The 26,620-nt window shown below is 41.1% G+C and overlaps 2 protein-coding genes across 4 annotated transcripts; one reads left to right on the forward strand and one right to left on the reverse strand.

Moving 5' to 3' along the window:
* Window positions 1–1,268: 1,268 nt before the first annotated feature.
* Window positions 1,269–9,319, forward strand: c1ql4a (complement component 1, q subcomponent-like 4). Its single transcript, XM_085781955.1, has 2 exons — window positions 1,269–1,944; window positions 9,042–9,319. The coding sequence occupies exons 1-2, from the start codon at window positions 1,411–1,413 to the stop codon at window positions 9,219–9,221; spliced, it is 714 nt and encodes a 237-aa protein (XP_085638081.1). The 5' UTR covers window positions 1,269–1,410; the 3' UTR covers window positions 9,222–9,319.
* Window positions 9,320–12,399: 3,080 nt separating this feature from the next.
* On the reverse strand, window positions 12,400–21,260 carry LOC146984623 (myosin light polypeptide 6). Of its 3 annotated transcripts, none has more exons than XM_085781957.1 (7): window positions 21,069–21,260; window positions 16,800–16,827; window positions 14,823–14,966; window positions 14,520–14,693; window positions 14,159–14,236; window positions 13,720–13,754; window positions 12,400–12,650 (listed from the first exon to the last, which is right to left on the reverse strand). In XM_085781957.1, the coding sequence occupies exons 1-6, from the start codon at window positions 21,243–21,245 to the stop codon at window positions 13,726–13,728; spliced, it is 630 nt and encodes a 209-aa protein (XP_085638083.1). In that variant the 5' UTR covers window positions 21,246–21,260; the 3' UTR covers window positions 12,400–12,650; window positions 13,720–13,725. The 3 variants fall into 3 exon arrangements, with proteins under 3 accessions (XP_085638083.1, XP_085638085.1, XP_085638084.1); XM_085781959.1 differs by having other exon boundaries at window positions 13,707–13,754; XM_085781958.1 differs by lacking the exon at window positions 13,720–13,754.
* Window positions 21,261–26,620: the final 5,360 nt, after the last annotated feature.

Raw genomic sequence — 26,620 nt, forward strand, 5'->3', positions numbered from 1 at the left:
GCTTCCTTTCCTCTAAAGTTTGCGCATTTCTACTCCAATTTCTACCTGGAAAGGAAAGAGGGGATTAAGCGCTGATTAAGAAATTCTCATCACTTTCCTGGCATCTCCCGCGCGCCCGTCGGCTCCCCAGCTTTTCCATTTGGCACTCCAGCGGTCCAAAGTCTTTCAGTGGTTTCTGATGGGACGCGGACTGGACTGATGTATGAATTGTATCATCCAGGAATGTCTTTGGATTACAAAAAACAGAGGGTGAGTTTTTTTTTCTTAAATCATTTTCTGTTAAAAATGTAACCTGAAACATCTTCATGACGTGGGCTAATAAGTCAATATTTTTCCTACATGTAAAGAAAATGAAAAAATAATTTTTTGCTCATTTATAAAAAAGCATAATGAAAATCTTCAATTAAAACCGTTGTATCACATAGGTTATGTGTTGTTCTTAATTTAATTTAATTTAATGATTCTTTCATGTTGTTATATTGTGGGTAATTTATGTATTTCACAATGACAAATCAATTATTGAGTGTATTTGCTCTCTTTGTTATTATTTTCAGATCCAAATATAGCCAGAAGAGGAATCTATCAAAAGCACACCCAGACTGACCAGAGTGTCACTGATTTCCTTTTAATGTGGACGGTGGAAATAAGATAAAAGTGGGGGTCATAAGATGACTGTGCCCAGAAAAGGTCTCTGATGAACTTTTGTCACTTACAGTCATGGCATTAAGTGAGACCTCCGTGTGAAGTGAGATCCTGTGCTTTGTGGGGGGGCCCCTGAGAAGATTTTCCTTTGAAACAAACAATTATCTCTTTATTCAACAAACATTACCTTCTCAATGAGCTGAATTTGGCAGCCACTCTCATTTCAGCGCATTCTGATAAGCTTCACTTTCACAACAAACGCTCTCAGTACCAGTCATGGCTTCAGTTTGATGCTGCAAATTGAATTAAACTGGAGGAAGACAGGAGAGGTCAAAAAAGGTGAAACTGACTTCATTATATAGTATGCTTTTTTGTGGTGGGTGATCACAATCATTTCGATTTTTGTGTTCATGTACCTAAACATTGCGGTATATAATTTTTCTTTTTCTATTTTTTTTAACCACATAAGGTTTTTAAATCTATCGTGTAGTCCTCTAGACATCTTTATCATTTCTCTAGGTTCCTCTCATCTGGTTGTTTTCTTCCTGACTGTCTGCCATTTTGCGTTGTCACCTGCCCCAGTGATATAGTGCTTATCGCCCACTCCTCTCTGCATCCTTCTTCACCTTTTCATATCAAACTGGTTCTCTGAGAGGCTTCATCCTGGCCGGCACTATTCCAGCCAAAGGGGAAGAGGACTTCCTCACACTGGCCGCATCGCGGCTCAGCCGCAGGAAACGTGTCATTGGTGCTGCTGTAGGTGTGGCGATGGTTCTAATACTGTTGGTGGCCATTCCCCTGCTGGTCCACACAACCAAAGGGGCGAACACAGGGGTCCACTATGAAAGGCTTGGAGGGTGCCGGATGGTATGTGACCCTTACACCTCTGAGCCAGGGCAGGAGCTCTCTGCTGTGTCTCCACCTCCCCAGGACTACTCTGGGAAAAAGATCAAGTCTGGGCTTCGTGGGCCCCCGGGGATCCCTGGCCCACAAGGAGAACCTGGACCCCGAGGAGAGCCAGGCAAACCAGGACCACCGGGGCCCCCAGGTCCAGGTCCTGGTGGTTATTCACCCTCACTCTACTCTCCCAAAATTGCCTTTTACGCAGGGCTACGCAAGCAGCATGAAGGAAATGAAATACTGAAATTTGATGATGTGGTGACAAATATAGGCAACTACTATGAGCCCACCACGGGCAAGTTCACCTGCCCCCTACCAGGCATCTACTTCTTCACCTACCATGTTCTAATGAGAGGTGGTGACGGCACCAGCATGTGGGCAGACCTGAAGAAGAACGGACAGGTTAGTAAAACTGTGCACCTGTGTGTGTGTGTGTTTCCGTTCATGCATGAGTGTGTGTGTACACATATGTCGGTATGTATGCGCCCGCACGATCATGAAAGATTTTTTTCACCGTTGACCATCCTGTGTTACCATTGACTCACATTCACCTCTGTAACATTGAGCTCTTCAGATTCTGAGCACATTCCACTTGGCAGGTGGCAACATGACAGCCAAAGAATGAAACAGCAATCTTTATCCTCATTAAGGGGAATTCATGCTATACAGTCTGAAATTGCAGCTACAGATATTTGCATTCCCGCATGTACTGTGGCTAAATGACAAGTGGCAGAATGCAGCCGCCGCCAAAACCAACAGTCTAATTAGTAACTATCATACACAGAGCTTGATTATTGCCTAAACAGAAGTGCAAAAGAGCACAGGAGAAATGTCTGTCAGTACGTGGACCAGTCAGTTTACACCTCAGCTAAATAAATAATGAATGTAAAATTGACAGTCCACTCATCCACTCCCTCATTCCCCAGACACTAATTAAAGACAGAGGGGCTGATGGGGGAAGAGGAGAGGAGAGGTGGGATAAATCACAAGGATTTCATCAGAGGAGTCCAAATTCAGGAAACATTCTTCAAGTTGTGGTTTCACATCCATGAATTCATCAAGGACCGAACATGTAAATACTCTACTCAGACCTCACTTTCTTGACAGGTAAAGTGCGAACAACTATCACACAGACCAATGTGGGCTCATACGTTCTATTTGGTTTGAAGGAAGCTGTTTTAGATTTGCTCATTTAGACCTAATTTGGTCGGATGTAAAACTGCATGTTTAAAATCATTCATAATTTTCCACCATTTGATTATATGCATGAGACCACAAAGGTGAGTATGTGTTTAAGTCTGCCTGCCTAATGTCCTATATTGTCATTCCTACAGTCATCCTAGACTGATAAATAATTTATACATCTTAGATTAGATCCCCTGAACACTCGCTATACTTTCCTCTCCTAACCCCTCCCCAGCTTGTTCATTGATTCTCCATTAATTATCTTTTCACTCAACTCAATTATTTAACCTCACCGAGGTCCATCCGACACCCCGTCAGGTGGCCTCCTTAAACAGTTGTGTTAAATAGAGCTCTCACCTAACAGGGATCTATCCGAGCAGAGCTGCTGGTAGATGAAAATGGAGTGTAAATGAATTGCTGCAGAATGCCTGATCATGTTTGGAGTTATTGAAGTCCAGAGGCAGGCGAGTACTCTGCCTGAGGCCAGTCAGTGGCTACTAGGGTTTACTTAATGGGCACTATGTCTGAGAGTTTGCATTCTTGACTGTAGGATTCTGCTTTGCCATTGATGTATAGGTGCATGTGTTTTATTAGAGATTTTGTCAGGCCACTGGGTCTGACAAAAAAAAAAGGTTTGCAGTATCCGCAAATGTGCCACTTTCCCTTTGTGATTGTGTTGTAACTTAAACACCTCAACGGATAAGGTTATTTGTAACCCTGTGTTTGTTAGGCAGTCGATCCAACAGATTGAGGGCTAGGACAGATTCAGTGAGAATGAATGAAACACAAGAGACTCGACATGACACGGACATGCTGAGACGTCCGCTTGGAGACAGTGAAAGGGAGAGCAAAACAAGACAAGTGAGTTGATGGGAAGATCAGGGGTGGAGCGGAGGAAGATAGATGACTTAATGGAGGTGTGGAGACAGTGGGCTGGTAGACGAGGCATCTGGGAGGCTGGTGGTGAAGGCCAGGATGAGATCAGGCACGATGACCAATGGACACCCACTCAAGATGTCTGGACTTGACAAGTGATCAAGGCCAGCCAGAGAAAGAGAGAAAACTAGTTTACAAACTATTTATGCAGCGATCCAGCAGGTGCAGGTGCATGTTAGAGACAGAGAAAGCTGTAAAAATAATTGACACAATATACCAATAGACTTATTCTTAAGATATCTGATATATACCATCTTTATAATTGATAGCAATGTTTAAACTGACACACTGCATTGGCGGTTGGGCTGTGACTTGCAACATGTGACATGAGTGTGGTATAATTCGATGCCAGGATCTCAGGAGGATGTGTTGGGATGTGCAGGGCTTCCATGGGATTCCTATAGATCCAATAGCTATTACCTTCTCTAAATCCCCACTCTGTAAAGCCTACCTGCTCGCACCTCAATCTAACTTTCACAAATCATTGCAGCATGACAGGGCTTCAGAGTCAGGGGATTTGTGATTGAAGGGGGTCACACTTCAGCTGCTTCCATGTGTGTAATGCGATGGTAATTGACTTGAGGTACAATTCCAATGTGTGATGTGAATGTTAGCTCGACATCTTTCCGCCCTTTTCTTGCTCAGCTGATCAACCCCAGCGGTGCATTGTTTGTGCGGTTTGGAAACACAAGGCACACAACAATGCCAAATTTTATACCCCAGTCTGAGATGATGATGGATGCACATTATATCCTCGTGACAGTTAATGATTCAATATTTGCTTAGCCTTGCTCCAAATAAATAGTCATGGATGCCCTTCCTATTGGTGCCACCACTGTTATAAATGTGTTTAATCACTCTATTCGTAATTCACCGTCAGGGATAGATGGCTTTTATGCCACTTAATATTCCAGCTTAGTCGCAAATGTTATTAGGACAGTCTATGCTAATGTTGGGATGCTTTATGCTGTGAAGGGTGGTACAACGTCATCTGTATCTTCTCAACACAACTTCTCCCTTTCCCCTCATTAACTGGTGAGCTGTTCACCTAACTCATTTATATTCCCATAGTGGATCACTGGACTGTATATCTATTTTAAATATTTTTAACACAATGTTCAACACAGACAAATAGATACTGGTTCAGCTTTTTTTTTTTTTTTAAACCTATCATAGACTCTTTTAATAGCTCAATTAAAGGTCAAGTTATTTCACAGTAGCGTTAAAATGTCATCACTCACTGTAATGACCAGTACCTGCATTAACTTCCCCCATTGCAGATATGCTCCAGATGAAATATAATTACCTCAGAGTGAAAGGCACAAGAGAGTCAGATGTAGAGAAGAATTTGTTCTATGAATACAAGTCAAAGGTTTGTTTTGTTTTGTCCTTAAAAAATGTAGCTCTGATGAAACAACATGAAACACACTAATTAAGATTTAGTTGTGCTACAGACCACAGGCTATAATACTGAATGGCAGGTAATAGCAGTCTAAGGTATGGCTCTGCTACGGCTTGTCGCCATGTAATCCCTGGGCTCCCAGAGGAGAGGGAAAACCTACTCAATAAATATTCTATTTCCGCAAACTGGCCTCCACCCCCCCAACAGTCCCCAACCCGCCTGCCATGTACTGGAGTCCCTTAGGTAAGTTTAACAGCTACTTTTCTATTGTCTCCGCTCTAAGAGGTCAGTATATCACAGTGAATGAATCCTGTCAGTTTTATTACCAGTGGAGCACGGCACCACAGATAAAAACAAGACTTCATATACCCCTACATCTCCCTGGCCTCACAAAATAGCCTTGCTTGATCAGTCTGTTACTTCAGACCCCCCCTTCCATTTTGTCAACTCTCTGCCCCTCTCCTTTTTTTGTTTTTTTCCCCCACCCCATTCTTTCTTTTTGTCTATCCTTGTCTGTCGTCTGCAGTGCGGCTTCACTTGTATAAAAAATGAAACTGCAGCTGCTCCCCACACCACCACCATCACCCCCCACACCTCCCCACTCCTTCCCCCTTGCCCGTGGCCCCCTCTGCTCCCAGGCGTGTTTACTGGAGGCCCTATAATGAAAGGGCTAGGCGGAGACAGAGACAGCCACAGGCAAGCCCTGGGGGCCCCTGCCTCACGGCTCACAACCCTTCCAGCTCCAGGATCAGCACAGCGTGCTGCCTGGTTCACACGGATCAGTCTGTGTCCTCCAGCCGTATCCATCTCCTCTGTCGGCTTCCCGCCCTAATCCCACCATGGCTCTCTCATGCCTCTCTGTCTGGTGTCTACATTAATGGATGGCTTGCATTATTCCTTCACACATAGGAACGTCAGCTGAAGCATCAATTCATATATCATATATTGGCAGAATGATCCCAACACTGAGTAATGAATATTATTTTGTTGTACAGAATACAACTACACTCCGATGCATGAAGTCATGAGAATCTGAGAAGGCCTAAGGGAGGGAAAGATCTTCGTACTTCTCCCTCCGTTACACTGTTTGGCCAAAATAATGAGCAGGATGACATATGCCTGGTGTCAATAGGAAGTCACAACAACAGCTTCACTGTCAGAAGCAGCCAAAGATGCAAATGTGATATTGGCTGTCACTACACATGTCAAGAAGAACAACAATATAACCTTTACAGATGACAATAGATTGTTGGCGTTATTTGAGAGATGGTCTTATGAGGCCTAAGAAAGGGTAAACTATGTTAAGTGTTTAGTTAGACCAAGGCTCACACAAGTGTCCCCAAGGTTTATAGATTCTTTCTTTCTTTTTTTTTTCTAAATAACTAATTAGTGTTGTTCCGATTTAATTATTTTTCTAGATGCTAAGTGAACATTTTATGAATGCTAATATTAACACATATGTAGGCCTATTGGTAAAAAGTTGCATTGTATTTAGGCATCATTCACCTATACGGACTAGGGACAATACAAAGATTGTTTTCTTTGCATAATACAAAAAGACAAAGTACAGGATGTCAAATTCCACAAGAGTAATTTTCTATCTCACCACTGACATCATGTCAGGGGAAAATAATTTATTTAGCTTGTTTATCAGTCAACTTTATAAACTACAGGGAGATCTAATATATACTGTACCGTGTCAAAACAGAAGACTGTTTTTCATTTTTGTGCTCTAGGCCATATTTACACTGGGACCCTCAGGGCTCTGATCTTTTCAGAGCCAAATAAATTCTAGATGTTTCAGTTTCATTCATCGTCATTTAACTTCACTCATAAACAACATGTTTTTCTAAAAGATATTTGCCATAGTAAATTGTCTGTATATAAATATAATTTCTAGGGGACATATTTTCAGTTAGTAGATCATTAGGCTCACCAAACAGACTGGTGTCTCATAGTGGTTTTGATCATATTCAGGACATGATGTTTACATGAAACCGACAGTTAACAATTGTTGTTCAGCTTCCTTATAGATGTAATGAGATGCTTTTGGTCCCTGGAGAGAAATTCACGTTGTAGACACAGACACAGCCGGAGCGGAAACAAAGGAAAACTCATATTTATGATCTGATCTAAGCTCTAATCTGAGTGGATCATATTACAGTAGTTTACACCATATAAATTAATACCAGAAATAAAGATAAAAGGTTTCTGGTTGTCTGTGTAGGCATGCCTTTCACGTTTCCACATTTCAGACTCTCCCTTTCATGTACTTGCAGACTGAGGAACAGGTGTAAATTACAACAGGTCTGCAGTAAGAAATATAATGGTTTAGACCTAAGTGCCTCGGGTTATCTAAACATAAGAACACCCCTGTGGAGTGGAGAATCTGAAATCTAATGAAACAAGACTATTGTAGTTGTTAAACAGTTGCTGTGGTTGGTTTTACTGTGGGGTTGCTGAGCTGTGAAGCCCCAGGAGATTGACTTCTCTGCCCCCTTAATCAATCTGGTTTAGAGTGGACAGGGACATATTTAACCAGTGATCACCAGCATGCTCTATGCTGGATGCAGCATCCATGACCTGAATCTCATTTAAGGAGACCTACTGATAGTGTCCAGGTAATAGAGCACAACTCCACGGCTGATAGATGGTGAACAATATGCTCAGACGGGACCGAAAATGTATGGGTGTAGGGGGAAAAGAACATATTTTTTTGTTACAGTAATTCAGGCTCTGTTGCTCAGCGATTGACTGTTTTCAAATTGATGCGTGGTCGTTGGGGAGAATGGGGCCCCAGTGATGGGGATGACATGATGGTAGTTGAGTTGCAGATCATATTCTGTGGCTGTCATGAAGATGTGCGTGGCTTGTCTGGCTGCTGACATAGATTGAGTGCTCCCTCCGCAGATGGACACCGAGCCAGACACAAGGCCACTGATGGCTGACATATGTCTGATGATTGGAGCTGCTACACCAGAATTATTGATACATCCTACAAAAGAGGTTTTTAGGAGTGCTGTAAGTGTGATTGTCCTTTTTAGATTTGTTTAACTAAAACTTACAGCACTTGACATGGAAAAAAAAACAAACAAACAAAAAAAAAACATTACTTTAGTAATAGTAATTTACTATTTGTGACACATTTAATCACACTATACATAAAATTGAAATTAAATTGTATTTAATATCTATATATAGGCCAATATGCTATTAACTCCCTTACATGTACATAACAGTTTCAAATATTATGCTTGGTTAGTTTCTTTTGAAGATATAGAGTCAGATGGACAAAAGAAATAAATGGATGAATGCTGTTTCCTTTATGACTATAACTCAATCTAGGCATGCGTATTTAAATGTCCACAATGAGTAAACCCAATTAAATGTGTTAACAAACAAGTAAAGATCCACTGCTGCTGGGTCAATAAGACCAAACTCACATACAGCATGCAAATGTGAAACTCTCTGGCTCAGGCATAGCCACTCAATATCATGCATATTGAGCTGGCCCAGGACCATAAGCAACAGGTCAATAGTTGGTGTAGATAGTGATGTGCTTTCGCAGCTTAGCTAGTTTCCCCATAGACAACCTGTTGTCCCCAGTGAGTGCGCTTATCTCCACAACCCAATCAGATCTCCATCCCCTGGTCCTTTACCCTGAGCCCCAGTCATAGCTGATCAATAAGAGGCAGAGTGGCTGTGTTTTCAGTCCACCATTGGGGTCACAGGTCATAGTCCCATTCATCTGCTTATCCACCAGGAATGTGTAGAGTCATACCAATAAGTGTTTCAATTTAGAGCTGTTAATAATTAATCATGATCCAGCCTGAAAAAAAAAACACAAAGAAAAAGAGTGAGATTGTTGGTTTTAGTTTAAAAGAGCCGCTGAGTAAGTGGCGGTGACATTTGCAAGTGTTTGTTCAGTTTCGTCCATGCTCTAATTGTCAATGCGTACGTCCTCTGTGGGTGACAGGTAAGAGCCAGCGCCCTCGCTCAGGACGCTGATCAGAATTACGACTACGCCTCCAACAGTGTGATCCTGCATTTGGACGTGGGCGATGAGGTGTATGTGCAGCTGGACGGAGGGAAGGTCCACGGAGGGAACACAAACAAGTACAGCACCTTCTCCGGCTTCCTCGTCTACCCAGACTGATTCTGATCCTAACTCAACAAGAGGGAGAGAGGAGTCGATAGGAAAACACCAACATGCACAAAGACATGTTTGCACATACACAGACATGTATGTATGCAAATTAATACACACACATACACAGCAGCAGTGTGGCTCGAGTGAAAATCAGAGATAAATGGAATTAAGTTGAATTATGTGATATTGAGCCAGTCATCATGAGCAATTTGCATTTATTGGCGCCCATTGTGTGCAAACATGAATTTCAGATTATGTACAGTATAAGTGCACATAAGAATTGCACGTTGTGGCTCTGAAATATCTAAAATATTATAATGTGTTCCATATAAACTGACATTGTGACAACTAGAATATAACAAACACCATCAGTGTGATTGTTTTTAATGCAATAACGGTGTTAAAGGTGACATTAATTAAAATGACAAAGCTGACAAATGCACCTTTTGTGTATTTCAGTCTTTAACCAAGCCGTATTTTATTTCTACACCTCTGCTCTCCATTTTAATGACCTCTGATCGAAAGGCCTGCCTATATTTTGCAACTCATCTTTATAAAATATATTTTCTTTCCCCTGTGCTTTGAAGGGAATTACACCAGTTGAAATGAATTGAATCCCCATTGTGATGCATTGAGAGAGTAGTCATTAAAATAAGGCAATCTGAATAAACACAGATGTTTGACCTTCCTTTGTTCCCATCATGAGACAGAATGTCACATCCAACATATTAATATTACAAGTTAACAAATCAAGACATATTTCATGGATGGCACTTGGGTGTCATAAAGTTTTAATTGCCAAGTGCATTATTTACAACATTGTGTGTATGTGTGGGTATGTCAGTAGGTATGACTGGATATAGAAAATATGAGATATGGAGATGGTGAAAAAGTGAGATGCAGTGTTTTACCTACATGTTGTACAATACACTACAGAGATGTTGCTGTAATTACACTGCCATACCTATTTAGTACTTTATTTTTGAGAGATCCTGTTTAAGTAGCATCATGTGTATGTACAGTAATCTTGGGATGGGCTATCTGGATTTGTTGAATAGGTTGAGTAGATAATATTGCTATTAAAATATCTATACCAATCTTGTCTGTGTTTTTACATGTTGTTTTGGCATGGTGGAAGTCAAGCCTGAATAAAGGCATGTGCTTTCAACAGTCATAAACACACACAGAGCCTTGCACAGTTTTATTGTGAGTGACCACTTGGACTGACTGTGGAGAATTGGATATACGACATGGCTTCGTGAACTTACAACTGAGATCGAAGCAACAGTGGCCGACCACAACCACTGCCTGCTACAAGATGGATTTCCAATATGTCTTAAGACACTGCCACAGACACGAGTATTAATACGGTATATTGATCTCAGCTTATAATACACCCAGGATCCACAAAATCCAGCCAATGTATACATTTTAAATGTAACAATATAGCAATCAATTGTGGAAACAAACTGGGTTCAGTGTTCAATAAGGCTTGCTATTGTTTATTAAGGTTTTGAACCAAGATTATTTGTTGGAAAGCATCAGTTACAAGAAATGCATGCAGGGAATTTGTAAAGAATTTCTAATATGTTCGTCAATATATCTCAATCTATTGATATTCCTATAGCAATGCATACAGAATAAAATGTTCTATTAAATGTCGGAAAAAAGTTTAACATCAAAATTCCCCAGACGTCATGTTTAAATCATCTGGTTTTTTGTCCAAAACCCTGAGATATGCAGTGTGACATTACATGAAACAAGAGTGAATTTTTCAAATGATCAAACTGGCTGCAGATTAATTTTCTATAGACTAATTAAATGTCTTAGGTCTTTTGTCTAAAATAATCAAACTCATCTGGCATGGTGTTTCTTTAATCATTTACAACGAAAGGTAAAAGCAACTGATGACTGTGTTTACTATTTAATTTGTTCACCATTACATGGAGGGGACAGCTTTCTGTTTCAAGGAAACATTTGTGTGATATTAACAGGTTTAGGTTTGTGAATGATCAGTGTTACACCTGGCATAGAAAGACTAAGATAAGCACTATGTACATTGTAACTGTGGGTTTCATTACATTATATATTATCAAAGGTGCACAACCCAAACATACCAAAATATGCCTTCAAGAATGGTAACATTGTATGGTATAAAACTGCTTGAATATTGCCTTTCCATTGTTTTCAAGGGGAAATTAAAAAAAAAATCCTAAATCAGGCATAGAAAGCCATCATCTTCATGTGAAAGTGAATGCATCTTGAACACCTCTTACGTTATTGGCGAAAAGGAAAACATCTAATTAGAGCAGAGAGCCGATGGCATTCTAGACTTAAAGGATTTGGTGAATCTGTTGTTCCTGAGCTGATAAAGTGGGATGTAGCCGTGCCATGCCTGGGCCCAGCCCCCGGCTCTCTCTCCTGGCAGATTCCAGTTGAAAGTTAATTGGACGGGGAGAGGTCTGAGACAGGCTGCGCTGAGGCCCATTAGCGATTCCCCTGTCGAATGCAGAGCCATGAGGATCACAGACTCACAAATAGGAGGATTAAAATAATCAATAGCTTTGACTTCCATCGACCACACACATATACACGCGCACACACTGAGTAATTAGCAGACAACCTATTCAGTACTGGACTATGACACCCTTCTCAACCTTAGTCTGCACACATAAGCTCCACACTCATAGCTAATGCGCCTAACGAAAGGATATAGTTGTGGCTGCTTGAGGAAAATTAAGAAAAAGGTCAGGAAGTCATCAAATAGCCCTCTACATAACCTCCTGTTTTGTTGTCAAATTATGTCCAGACAGTAATTATAAAAGTTATAAAACTTAAGTCTTTGTTTTTGGCTTAAATTCTCATTATCAAAGTCCCTAAAGACTTGCAACTTACAGGAGAAACTAGATAATTATGAGAACAAAAATAATGTAAAGTGACTACAGCAGCTCAGCTGACTCAGTTTGCTTTAAATTTTTCATTTGGCTCATGAAAGCACAAACAGCTAGAGACCCCTCTTGTATTTCACACTATTTTGACAAATGGCCATTTTAACACAAGCATATTCTAAAAACAACATTGCCCTCTTGTGTCCAATCGAAAAACTGCACACATCAATGCACAGCAAAAAGACAGTCTTGCGTTATGCTATTGAATCAAATAAATCCACTCAAAAGAATCAAGATGGGTTTTCAGGAAAAACATTTATTTCAATGTAGCAACATAATTGGCAGACTTGCCCAGTATCAATTGTGGTCTTAAGTAGGGAATGTAAAGGCACTTCTTAAATTAAATGTGGAAAACTAATCCATGGGAATGACTTGGAGGGGGGATGTTGAAGCTAACTGCAAAGAAGGTACACATGACAGGGTAAAAAAAAGGAAAAACAGGGGGATACTCTTCGTCTTCACCCGCTCATCACCATCCTGACCAGTTCTGTAAACATGAGAAAGAGACAAATATGAGTTTCGTCGTCTAAATCCTATCAGAGACCTACTCCAACTGCAGCATGTTGAGCCAGGGCTCCCTTCCTCATCAAAGTCTGGTGAGACTGGGTGGGAGATGCTGCATTTGAAGGCAGGTCCCCATGTTCTGCTGACCCAGAGGAAAGAAGGGTTGAACTGGGAACTAAGAGAAAGAGGTGAGGTAATCATCTCTATCTCCAATTCAGCCAGAAAATTAGGCCATGTCTATGATCCAAGAAGAGCTGGTTAGAGAAGCCATCTCCGCTGTATGCTTTCCTCTACATGAGAAGCATAGAAAAGGGGAGAAGATCAAGGGAGCTACAGTCCAGTCAGAATGGCCAGCTACAAATTCAGCTTCCATCAGTACAGAGGAGAAAACAATCAGCACAAGAGCAACTCCTTGCAATTCTCTGGTTAGTAGAAAAAAGGGACTGGTCCACTCTCCCAAAGCTGGTGGCTATATTTGAAAAACATATCTGCAGTGTAACAAACTGATACATCCAATTCAGCGTCTAAGAAAAGAGCAGCACCTCTAAAACCCAAAAGAGGGAAAGGCCCATTTTAATAACACCGGTGACATGCAAATGAGATTAGAAGTGCAGTCTCATGTCCACCACACCAATCAGCTCAAATAGCTTGTGGCCACCAGGCTTTCCCTGAATGAGACCAGTCTCTTCCCTGTGTGTCCACCGTATCCCCTTCTAAACTGAGGGGAGTCTCAGACACATGCAGAGGGGCATGCTGCAGCCAGGGGCCAAGACAAAGGGCTGCAGGAGAGAGAGAGACAGAACAGCAGGAGGCTACACATGGGTCAAAGCCTCAGGACTAACGAGAGGGACCACCAGGCTTTCCCGACAGGCAACTACAGGTCAAAATCTACTTTGCAACAGGATGTTACTCCTGTTTGCCGATATTAAGTGGGAAATCTACAGTTGATTAGTGTTAGGGTGGCCTGAAGGGGGTGGATTATTTAACAAGTTTTTTTTTATAAAGCAGGAAAGCCTGGAGGTGCCATCTCATGGTATACCCAATGCCCGTACCGGCCCTCAGCCTGACATGATGTGGCGGACAAATGCTGTGGAGGAAGAACAGTTAACACACTGTCAGCATCTGACATTTAGAGGAGGCAATTAGCCATAAGTGTTAAGAACATGTATTAGACATTAGCTGCTAACACGAACAGACACCCACCTTATCATGAGACTAAATCAAACGTCATGACAACCTCCTCTAATCTACTGAAAACTGAGTATTTGTATTTAGACAAACTAGTGCCTCTCTTACACAATATTTGCAGGTCAACAAAGCACACAGCGCAACACGTAACCGAGATTTTGTTTTTACATTTAAAAAAAAAAGCTTGCAAATGTAAAGCAAAGGCGGCTTCACACACCATCAGCGTAATTAGGAGGTAGTATACCGGATATAATTACGCTGATGGTGTGTGATGATGTTACCGTTACCTTCTTTAGTTCTCACCTTCGTAATTAATGCAACCGTTTGCATCTTCATGTCCCGCCAAGAGTGTCTCCACTTCTTCCTCTGTCATTTTCTCCCCTGAAAATGGAGAAAGAGAAATTATTCCTTGGACATTAGCAACTGAAAAACACTTTTATGTGATATCAAACTTGTGAGAAAAATACTACAGAAAATGAAAATGAGTAGAATAGTATTACAATAATAAATGTACACACTAGATGGTTTTTAATGTAAATGCATGACCCATTTACATTGAAACAGATGTGCACTGAGCTTTCCATTCGGAGGACTTCACTATTTTCCCTGACATAAATATCGCCTTCTATCTATTTATGGGTATGTAAATAAAAATGGAACTTGCCTAGCGTGGTGAGGACGTGACGTAGCTCTGCTCCCATTACTGTGCCATTGCCCTCCTTGTCAAAGACACGCAGTCCCTCCACAAAATCCTCCATGGAGCCCTGATCTTTATTCTTAGCAATGGCCTGGAACATGGGCAGGAACTGCTCGAAGTCTAGCATCTTGCTGTTCATCTCTGCAAGAAGACAAGAATAATTGAGACAATTCTAAGTCTATGAACCTCTAGGCTGCTTTATACCACAATAACATTTCAATGATTTACATGTATACACAACTCCAAGCTAGTTTTTTCTTTTGCACTCACCCTCGGCCTTGGGGTTGCCCAGGACCTTGAGCACCTCAGCGTTGACAGGGTTCTGTCCCAGGGCTCGCATGACATCCCCGCACTGGCTGAAGCTAATCTTCCCATCTCCTGTCTTGTCAAACAGCAGGAATGCCTCCTTAAACTCTGCAGGATACAGAGACGCACAGCTAATTAGAGTAGGGAAATGAATATGCAAACATGAGATAAGCAAACGTGTACAGGGGGAATGATAGCGATACCAAGTAAAAATGGAGGAAGGTGAAAAGCCAGACAACCAGAAGAAAATGAAAACAAGCAGACTAGAGAAAGCACAGACTGTGAAAAGTGATTAAGCTCATTAGTGACCTGTTTTTTTTAATAGTTAGACTAACTTTTAAAAAGTAGAAGAAGGGCAAGGGCATAGCACTGTACTAACATCTCTGCGTAGGTTTCCTGTGCTGCTATGTCTCTATTAAGGTTACATGACACGGTTATGCTTTGCTGAAAAAGTAATGCATATATTAACCAATATCTCATCAATGCATCAACTCCATTTCCATCTTTACAGCAGAGTGTGGTGTGATCACCAAAAACACTCTGTTCATTGACATTGCAAACATCCATCTAACTTCCTCAATTCAGCAATACTCATATTAGTAATCTGGTCAGGCAGATGTTTTTCACTACAAAAAAAAGAAGAAAAGGTGACAGACAGTTCAACACTACATGCTCTGTGATCTTTTCTGTAAGAGTAACATGCAAACACTTCCAAACAAATTTAATAGGCTACATTACAAGGAAAGATGTTGTTGTGTGACTAAATGTGTTTATATGGACTAAATTAAAAAGCACGACAATGAAAGAGATATGGCTATGGTATGTCAGGAAAAGGGCTTCACTGAAGTGAGCCATAACTGGACATGATACGAAAAACACAGTTAATTCTTGTATTTTAAACTCTTACTCTTCCAGTATTCAAAGTTCTTATTGATGGGAGCAAACAAAAGATTGATGTGTCAGTAATGCATTTATCTACTATCTACCAACTTCAGCACAAGCCTACATGGCAGAAAGGTCCTACAGCACCAGGCTTAAACATTTTCTTTTTAAAGCTTTAAATCCGTTTCAGATTCACTTCACAACATTTTACAGCACTGCAGAAAAGTCAATGAGGCTGATGTACCTGAGCATTGGCGCTATCAAGGCTTTATCAGTTGAAAGGACAATGAAGTTCTGTTGTTGATTGATACGCGAAGCTGATTAATTTAGCTTTGATCCGACAACAGGCATTAGTTAAGCTCAACAACCAAAAAAGAGAAGCTTGGCTGAGATCTAACAATCAGGGAGACATGGCGTTACATAACAATATCCTGTTGGCTGGCTGCGTCTAATGTTTTGGGGCAGGCCTTTGCCAAAAAAAAAAAGCTTAGGCACTGTTGTGAAGTTTTTCCTGTTCTGAGGAATGCGCCTCTTCCCTTCTGGCATGTGAGGACTTTTCCCAGCACCATATTTGGTATTAGAGGAGTGGAGGAAAGTAGGAGGAGAGTGAGAGTATAGCCTATTATGTCAATGGTGATTAAACAAACCAGCCCCAGGACAAAAACTATCCACCACTGTATACAGCACCAAAAAAGGGCACACTTGTGGAGATGAGCTGGTTGAAAGATAGCAGGCAAAGTTTAAGACAAACCGACAACCAGCCAGGACTACAATCTATCTAAACAAGACTTATGGCAACAGATAATGAGGTTTGGCCAAAAAAGTACTTTTAAAGGCATGACTGATCACAAACATAACACTGCAACACATGGTCAAAAGCTGCTAACGTTATATGCAAAAATGACTAATTTTGACGTACCAAAACAACAGTGCAAAATAGCTCTCAATCACATTTAAACCAAAGTTGTTTTACCCAAACCCAACATGCAGATCACACCCTAAACACTGCCGAGATAAGCAACAGTTTTAGTACTAGGAGGTCCCTTCTCACCGACTTACCATGAATCTGTTCCAGGTTAAATTCAATCTGGAAAAGGACAAGCAGTTGCAAGTGGAAAGTGATGAAACAGTACGGAAATAAAGAAGGAAAGCCTCGCCTAACCACAAACTGCACTGACAGGCGTGTATTGAGCAGGATGATAGTGGAGAGAGATACAGGGCAAAGTATCATCTGAACCAAGCAAGAATGAGCTCATGCAAAAAAACAAGCGAGATTTGAAATGAAATGACAAGACAAAAATTCAAAACTCACCCATGATTTGGTCTTCTGAGAAGTCAGACTGTTCAAAGAGAAATTAGGCTAACATGAAAATTGTTCCCTTTGAATGCTGCAGAGCAGAGCTAGCTCGGGTTACCTTCAAATGCTACTAGACACATTTTTTCCCCCAGGTAACGTTAGTTGGACTTCCCCGACCCAGATGTCCCCCAAACCATAGCACATACAGTGATGATTAATGTACACTTAAGCGACATTAATACGCTCGTCGTGCGATTATTAAGGTCAGCCTGGTAGTCTAACGTTACCGTTCAAGCTAACGTTAGCTTCCCTAAAGTTGCACTTCCGCTAACGACCAAGCGAGCCTGTTGTTCACATATTTCACACTCAACCCAACGGCTCTGCAGAAGAGCTGAACCGTTTCCTCCCAACGACACCCGAAGCCCATTACACACATAAAAACGACAAAAATGAAGAAAGATAGTTAACGTCTGAGGGTAACAAAAAAACCCACCATGGCTGTGATGGTTGAGGTGTGTCCGCTGCGTCGTCAGCTCGAAGAATGTGACGGCTCTGCTTCACAGCAGCAGGGGAAGGAAGGGTGAGGAAACCTGAAGCCTTAATAGGCCTTTTTATTCTTTAGTTTCTCCCACCTGACGTAAGCGAAGTTCATCCCCACTACCGTGCCTCTGATTGGCTAGTACTCGGCTAAGGTTTGGGCATGACGTGTGATGATTGGTCAATGTATCACGGTAAGCCAATCAGAGGCCGGTTGAGGGGCGGGTCTATGCCCAACTTGGGTGAGGAAAAACTACTGTAACGCCCTTTTCATAGGCCGTCGTCTTCTTCTTGTCTGTTCCTGTGTCATGAGGGTAACAAACAGCGTAAAGATGGACTGCCGCCACCCACTATCTATGATGGAGTGGGCGCCAGAGTATTAGTTTTAAACATTAAAACAATAAAAACATTGCAATGATTCTTGTTGACGCAGCCCTTCCCCTCCAAGCCGGGTTTCCCTATTTCAAAGGACTTAGCTCATTTCAAAGTTGGTTTTACTATATTGCATGCCTTCCTACTGCATAAAGGTGCTATGAGTCACTCCTTTTTCTTTTAGGTCTTCTGTCTATCTTTCTGTGTTATCTATCAAAAATATTTCAAATCTGATTGTTTCTCATTATCCATATCTCACTTAGGCTACTGCAAAGTAGGCTATAATGACATACATCTGGAGGTCATCCATCCACTACATGCTATCATTATGACTGTGTTTGTGATCCCTTTGTCCATAGCCACTGAGTAGATGTTTGATTTAATGAATGATGCATAGCCTACTTCCAAAATATTTAGGCTACCTGTATTTCCCCCCCCCCCCCCCAGTCTATCAAATGACACTGAGGGAAACAGTCAAGGTGGTGTTAGGCTGCTATCATGTCTTAGTTTCTAACTGCTTTGTAGAAACCTTTTTACTGCTTCTTTCTCCAAACAAATTAGAAGTAGGCTTAGCCTAACCCTAACCCTGCCTTAGTTGTTGCATGTGGAACTTCAGAATGGCCTTCATAATGTTTCCAGTAGTTCATCAGTAGCCTAACTGATATAGTGTTGTAGGATATGCAGGTGGGATTTCATTGACCTCCACCTGCAGAGTGGACCAAGGAGCTGCATCACTCTTTAAGCTTGAGCTTACATCACCTCCAACTTCTTGAATGGCAGTTTTACTGGATGTACTGAACCATAGGCAGTACATCCAGTCTAACACTTTTTACTCTTGGAGTCTATCTCATTAACATGTTCATTGCAAATGAATTATATAGTTCTATAGTTCCATAGCCTATCCTTTGCCCAACCGTATATCCTATCAGTCCAAATCGAGGCAGAGGGAATGATATTTGTATGTTTGAAACTTAGTTGTGCAGAATGATGTGAAAAATCTAACAATGGATAGCAATATAGTTATTCGCAAACGTCTGTATGCATGACCAAGAATTTGTAAACATGGAGCCTGCTTGTGAATGTCAATAACTTGCATTCATATTTTTTAAATATAGCTACTGAAATCTGTTAAAAATAAAATGCACACAAATCTGTCAATGTGCACACAATTATATACTGTACATGGGACTAAAGTTTAAACTGCAATTATGTGTCATTTAAAAATCTGAATATGTATAGCCTGAGATCCAAGGTCATCTATGGATCGTATTTTATTTTTTTTAAATTGACAGAATAGATGTAATTTTATGAATTTCTACATTCTGTTATCAAACTTTTTGTTGAAACCCATGTCAGACATAAGTTATGTCAGCAGAGTGTCTTATTCTAAAATGTATGAGATACATATTTAATCAGCTTATCAGCAAGTCAAAAAGCCTGATTTAGACATTTTTAAGGTCTTTGTGGTGTGTATTTGACTTTGGCAATTTTGACCCCACTTGAAGAAATTAATCCGTGATTGCAGCCAGTGAATGACTTATCTCTGCTTTGCATTAAGTGTCTGGCCATGCAGGAATGATGGATTACTTTAGGCCAGTGAGATCATGGACTGATGCCACATCTCTTCACAGCCTGCTATAGTGCTGTCTTTGCCCAGCAGGAGCTCTGTCCTGCTGTCATGTCTGCCGTCCCACTGTGAGCAGTAAGCGGGTGTCTTAATGTGGCCCACATATCCTCGCAGGCGAAATGGGACAGTCTTGCACCATAAAGTCATGCAGTATGTATACAGTGTAACACTGAAAGTATGAGGATGGCAGCAAAGCTTCAGCACAAATAAAGCTAACAAAGCACAAAAATACAAAGACTAATGTGGGCATCAGTAGTTTGAGATGTAGAGTTTCTAGTTTGAATAAAAAATATTTATCAATATAGATATTGCATGTCTGACAGCCTGAACACTACAATGGTCTGGACTTATTTATGTAACCTCCTTGGTTTTCTAGAGTCCTATATAGTTAATATTTCTATTTAATATACTGTATACAGTATATCAATTTTGTCATCGTTTATCAGGGTTATTCCTATAGGCTGTTTGTCAAATACAGGCAGGGTGATGTGCAACTGAAAACTAAAAGTATAACTCTTCACAGACTCTGCATCTACACAGTTGTGATGACATACTGTACAAAAATGGACAATGCAGAGTTTTGAAACCCCAGAATTTGCTGCTTGCCAAAATGACACAGTTTCTCATGCCTGATTACCTGATGCCTGATTTGTTGTATTTATTATCACAGCAAGGATCTGTCACTTGAGATATTCAATACAATGATGGTAATAGGCTGAATTACATTTGCTGCTTCGACTTCACTGCCAGGGTGTTGTGCATGTCACTTCATTATGACACTGTTATGGCTTATTGGAAGAGTAACTATGAGTAATAGAAGATATGGTCATTACGGTGCTTTCCTCTTCAATGACAAGTCAAGAATATCTGCTGTTTAAAATGTCTATAACCAATACATGTGTTCTTATAGTGGTCAGGTTCTTTGTGTAAGCCATCTAACAAGCTCTCATCTGGACAAAGGTATAGATTTTTTCTGACAGAGGGAAAAACACAGGATAAACTAATATTGTGAAAAATTACTCTCAGTAAGCTACAGCAGAGAGCCTGGACCATCAGACTACTTCACACAAATGTAATGCCATCATTTCTAATGTTCACAAGTGTGTCATCATCATCAAAAAAGATCTAGGTGGACACCCACTTAGATTTTTCTTTCTTGTAATAGTTATGCGATTGTAGCCCACAGTAGGAAAGTTACTAATTTGATTAAATTGCCTGCTTGATGGAAGAAATAGCACAAACTGTAGCAAGAAACAACCTCTCCCTCCCCCTAAGGAGGTCACTGAATGACTGACAGCCTTGTCCCCATTTCTTCACACAGTTGAGTCTGTCCAAAGCTATAATCATGTTTTAGTAACACTGTTATTTGATAAGGCCACTATTGTGCATCTCATTTATTTAAAAAAAAAAAAAGAAAAGAAAAAGAAAAAGCTCTAATTTATGAATGCTCCACATTAGCTTTGACACAAAATGATCCTACAGTAAGCCCACTCACCTCTAAAGTACTTGGGTCAAATGGTGAGTCAGACGGACGGAGCATCCTTGGCTTCTGCTCTGGAGCCACTTTTGGTGCCGCAGGAGCCGCAGGCAGGCAGGGGAAAGGTGGACCCAGTCTGGGTTGGGCCACTTCTGAAGGAGACTTCTTAATGGAGGGTTCCCTTTTATGAGCCATTCCTAATGCTCCTGACAACTAAACTTAGACTCAAATCTCTGCACCCGCTGCCGGTGTGTCTGCTGAGAGGAGATACCGAGCTATGAAGTAGAGTGTGTCAGTTGTGTGTATCCTGTGGAGACGCAAGGATGGGGGTTTGAGGTGGGGGCAGGTTGATGATGCTGATGGTGCTCAGGGACTGGCAGGTGGATGAGGCAGAGGTGGATGTATGGAATAGCATGTGAGGGAATTGGTGAAGTAAAGCGGAGGAGGAGTGGAGATAAAAGCTTGATTGTAGAATGAAGAGGGGGATATAAATAGACAGAACCAGGCTCAGCTGTATGACTCCGAGCACATGCTTTTATATTTGGGTCAGAAATTTGTGTGTGTGTGTAGGAGTGAGGCAGCAACAAGAAGAGTTTATCTGTGTCAAGCCTACCACACAGATGATAGCCTAACTGACATTGATCAACACATATTGTGTTGTATTGTGTGTGTAATAATCCATCATTCAGGTTTCTCTATTTGAATGGAAAAAATGTGCTTTTTATTGTGCAACCCACTCACCTCCTACTGTATGATGCTTGATGCCCAAAAACAGAGGAGCAGAGAGCACAAAGGTGTGAAACAGCTGACCATGATGTGAGCCATTTAGACTCTGTGAAGGTTGAAGTTTGAATGTCAATGATTCATACACAATAATGTTGCCTGAAGAGCAGACGAGAGCTATGAGTGACCTGCAGTATTGTTTGTTCATATGGCTGCTGTGTAAAGTAACATTTTTGTTTTTTTACTGTGATTTAGCTAATTTGCTTATTGTTTTGCTTACTGTTTTCTTTTCTTTTCTTTTTTTTTACGTTTAGAGTGATCTTTAGTTAAGAATTACAACTATCATGAATAATGAAGCTTCCAGTTGCATTATTTATATAGCCTTCTACTTAATTATAATGATTTTCACATTTTGTGTTCAAGACTTGTTCAATCTTATTCATTTGTTTCTTTCATTTCTATATTTTGTGTTACAGCCTATTCTATTGGGTTCATAAAAACATGGTAAAGCATAATTCCAAGAAGGCAGAGAGTAGTCCTGATGGCTATCACTAGATGTCAGTATTGCACAACAAGAAGCCCCATAAAGACTTGGGAGCACTCTGTGAGATTTTTTTTCTGGGCAAATTGAATCGTAGGCAACTGGACTTGTATTTGTCTGGGAAGACGTTTCGCCTCTTATCCAAGGGGCTTCATCAGTTCGTACGCAACAAGTCTCACTAGTCCGCACTAGTTGGACTCAGTGAGAATAACTGAATAGCAGGTCTGGCACATCACAAAAAGCATCTATCTATCTATCTATCTATCTATCTATCTATCTATCTATCTATCTATCTATCTATCTATCTATCTGAATAAAGCTGCAGCAGGTCCATATAATACATCATACAGTATAAATAGTTTGTTTTTTTTTGTTTGTTTTTTTAAAAGAAAGGAAAATACAAAGATACAAAATGAATGTATAAAGTGACATAGTGTGGCAAATTTTGGGTTTAGATTGATTTTGACGTCACTGGTCAGATCAGACCATAGATTTACATCTTCTGGCGTCACTCTACCAGCCCCTCCAATAATCAATGCTCTCCACTCGTCAGCGCATTTTGGACACAACCCGTCGCGCGCTCAATGGGCCTTGAAATCACCGTTTATGTGGCTGGAGAGTAAAAACAATAGCGACATAGGACCCTCGCTGCGAGACCAACGGCACTTCTGACGCTTTAATAGCAGATCGAAGATGCAAAATAAGAGGAAAAAAGACCCGTCAACAAAGTTGTTTTTGTTATCAAAATAACAAGAAAAAGTAGCTAATTAATAGCTTTATACTTTTTTTTTAAAGTATTTTTTTTCTTTTCATTTGTTTTCTTTATTTTATGTATTTGTAACAGTTGATAGATTGTCAACTCACAGCCTATTCACCAGCCAGCTGATTGCTGATGAGTCTGCCGAGCAGACAGCTCAGTGTCAAACAGTTTAAGAAGATTAACAGTGCCTCACGTTTTCCTCATCATTTGCAACAATAATCCACCACAAGAGGCTAATATTAACAACAGGCATATCCTATGTGTCTGCTTTCACATAAATAATCTAGAGTAGGCTATGCCATAATTAGGAAATTGAAATATTATCCTATTATAACAGCCAGGTGTCTGTATAGTTCTTACCATGTCTGAAATCAAAATTATTGGCCACTTAATTGGAAAAAATTCCATCATCATTTCCCCAATCTTTAATTTTGTGTGCAGCGTTGTGAAAGCAAATTCAATTACACCAACTTAAAGGAAATGTTTCAACAGATCCTCGGAGGTGCCCCAACTGACTAATGAAATTATGGCAGTTCTCCCACCTAATGTCATTCAAATCCAGCCGCACCACCACACCTCCCCCTCACACACCAAATCTCCAAACCACCTGATTTATTTTTAATGATATTACACCCCTCAGTCGGCTGTGTCATGGTAATAATCGGGCTGCTCCAGCTGCCTCTAGATCACATTAGCCAGGCTTAATATTGACAGTGCCGGGCCCACTAAACAATGAGGCTATGGGGATAGGGAGCTTAGAGGCTGCCTAGCCAATGGGCATACTGCAGGAGGTAGAGGAGATGCAGGCCAGGATGCTCCAGTTCCCATTTGCCCTGGAGGACTGGTACCATCATTAGGCAGCTTTTCCTATGGTCCTGTGGAGCTTTAAACCCATCAATACCAGATCCAAACCCCACCTAGGACCCAGACATCAAAACCACAAGTGACCATGAAACTAGTGGCTACTTGATTCCTGGCCATTCTTCCAATGGATGGACAGACCTGTCTACACCTCAGCAGCTTTACCTTGTGAAGGTTCCTGATGTGACAAGGTTCAAGAAGGACTGCTCTCCAGGGCTCACCTTGTTGTAGCAAAAAAAAAAAAACTATCTTCAGTTCCTGTCAAAAGAAAAAAAGAAAACAAGTGTCCAATTACAAAAGCATACAGGAAACGCCCCCCTGAATAATTCTTAATTTAGAAATTGACCTATATGTTCTTATTATGGATCACATTCACAAAAATGCAATCTAAGAAAAAACACTCTGCAGTTAAACTTGATTAGAAAAGTGCCTTTATACGTTAGGTAATTTATGTTGCAGGCTTGTCAAGTTGCTGCATTTGCATAATGGTCACACGAGGAGTCAGACGAGGCCACTTGTGGGACACTTGCACCTGATCACACAGATATGGCTGTTTGCCAATCACACCTACAGTTGATACTTCCAATTAAAAATCACCTGTATTTGCCTTTGTATTTGTCAGGTTGTTCCAAAGCAGTAAGATGTCCCTGTACTCTGAGGTTTTATCTTGTGTCCCAAATTGTTGTTTGGATCGGAGGGGATTTTGTATGGGGGCCCACAGATTACCGTCGTTGATTAGTGGTTGGGTGTAATCCTTTCAGCCCCTCTCTCTCCAAAACACCCCTGGGATATGCCCGTCTCCCTGTGGACCGGCAGCATGGCAGATGGATCCTCCTCCCCCTCTTTTGCCCCCTCTAACAGCTCACCCAAAAACACTGTTGATGTCCTGGGACGGAGGTTGTAAAGTATCCTGAATATGAAACCACAGGCACCTTTGTTTAATGGCTCTCTCCCCACTTAGTGAGAATTGCCCTCAGGCCTGATTCCCATTCTGTAGCTACATTTCTTCCCGATTGGAATGTGTTCCAAATCCATTAGCCCAAAGGAAGAGAAATAAGCTGCAAACAATCTGCTCATATCGCCTGGATGAAATGCTGCTGTAGATCTTATCAAATTTACTTTATGATCGAGGAAGTTGTCCGCATTATACTTCGTTATATTGATATGATCGATATTGTCTAAAAAAAAAAAGTGCTAGATGTCAAACATGAGATTATATTTTTACACAATAAAGATAGCTGTCCACTAATTTGTGGAGCATTAATTCATCTTTGAGTCTACAGCTTTCATTCATGTGCACAGATACGAGTACAGTGAGTGGGCTGCAGTTGGCACTATGTGAAAACATGCAGTTGTAAACCTGCGTGGTGCAGGTGGTTCCATTGATTTTGACTTGGGGAAAAACACTCACACTCATCTTTTCTCAGATTTCATAAAGCGGTTTTAACTGGGGTTAAAAGTCCATTATTCACAACTCTCTCTCTCTTCGTGTGTTTGAGTGTGTGTCAGACCACTGATGCTCCCCAGTGTGCAGCAGAGTCAGTAGGCCTCTCATTCTCTCCCTCAGGAAAGTCGGCTGCGTAACCATATTCAGCTTCAGTGAGCAGCAAATAGAGAGAACTGAGCCATGGGACTTCTTAACACACACACACGCACACACACGCGCGCGCGCGCGCACACACACACACACACACACACACACACACACACACACACACACACACACACACAATTACTGTATTGCAGTCAGATAAAGTGCATGTCCACAGGAAATAGTTATTGAAACTTCTCTTCATCTCAAAATCACGACATAAAACTTTTATACAAGTAAAACTGGTTGACAATCAGACTTTTTTAAATTTTATTTTATCTTTGTTTGACAACAAAACAATTTCACCTCTGTAACCTCACCACCCTGTGCCACATCACCCCCACCTCTGTGCATGCCAAACCTTCACACAAATCCACGCTCTCCATCTTTTATGATCACTACAAGGGGCTCAGCTTTCAGGAGTAGACCAGGGAGCATGTGTGTAGAGCTTTAATTCCTATTGTATTCGTGCAGCCTTGGTGTGTGTGAGTGTGTCTGTGTTTTAGCGAAAGAGGGAGAGGGAGATAGAGATGAAGAAAAAGACAGGAACAAGGACCCATCTGTCAGCACAGCGCACAAATCCCTCCCATTCCACTCTGAGTCCCAGGGGACAAGAGCGAGAGACAACTCACTTGTGGCAGTGTTTTTTGTAATGAAGGGGGTTACCCCCATTACTAGAGACAACAGCACTTAAATAGCTAATGTAAGACTGGTACTTTTTGGACAAATCAGCTCATAAGATGAACATACTTTTATTCTTAGCCATTCTGCACTACAGGCACTAAAATCAAATGTATACTCTGAAACTCTTCCTCTAAATCTTTTCCCACGTTCACTTCAAATTTCTTAAGAAGTAATATCAGTGGGTGAATAATATGCTTTGTGCAAAAAGTAATATGGTCAACATTAAAATCTATGCAAACTCATCAAAAGTTGGTTCGGATCAGATGTGCTCACCATGACCTCTTCCAGAAGGTTGGCTATCTATGTTACAGCTTAAATGGGAGCAGGGCAATTCCCTTTCCGTTTGTCACTCAGTCATTTGGGAAACCAAAGGGGATTGTGGGAGACTGCGTGGCTCCAATTCCCTATGT

Source organism: Trachurus japonicus, chromosome 7, assembly GCF_045865225.1.
Source record: "Trachurus japonicus isolate A0001 chromosome 7, Traja_1.0".
Lineage (NCBI taxonomy): Eukaryota > Metazoa > Chordata > Actinopteri > Carangiformes > Carangidae > Trachurus > Trachurus japonicus.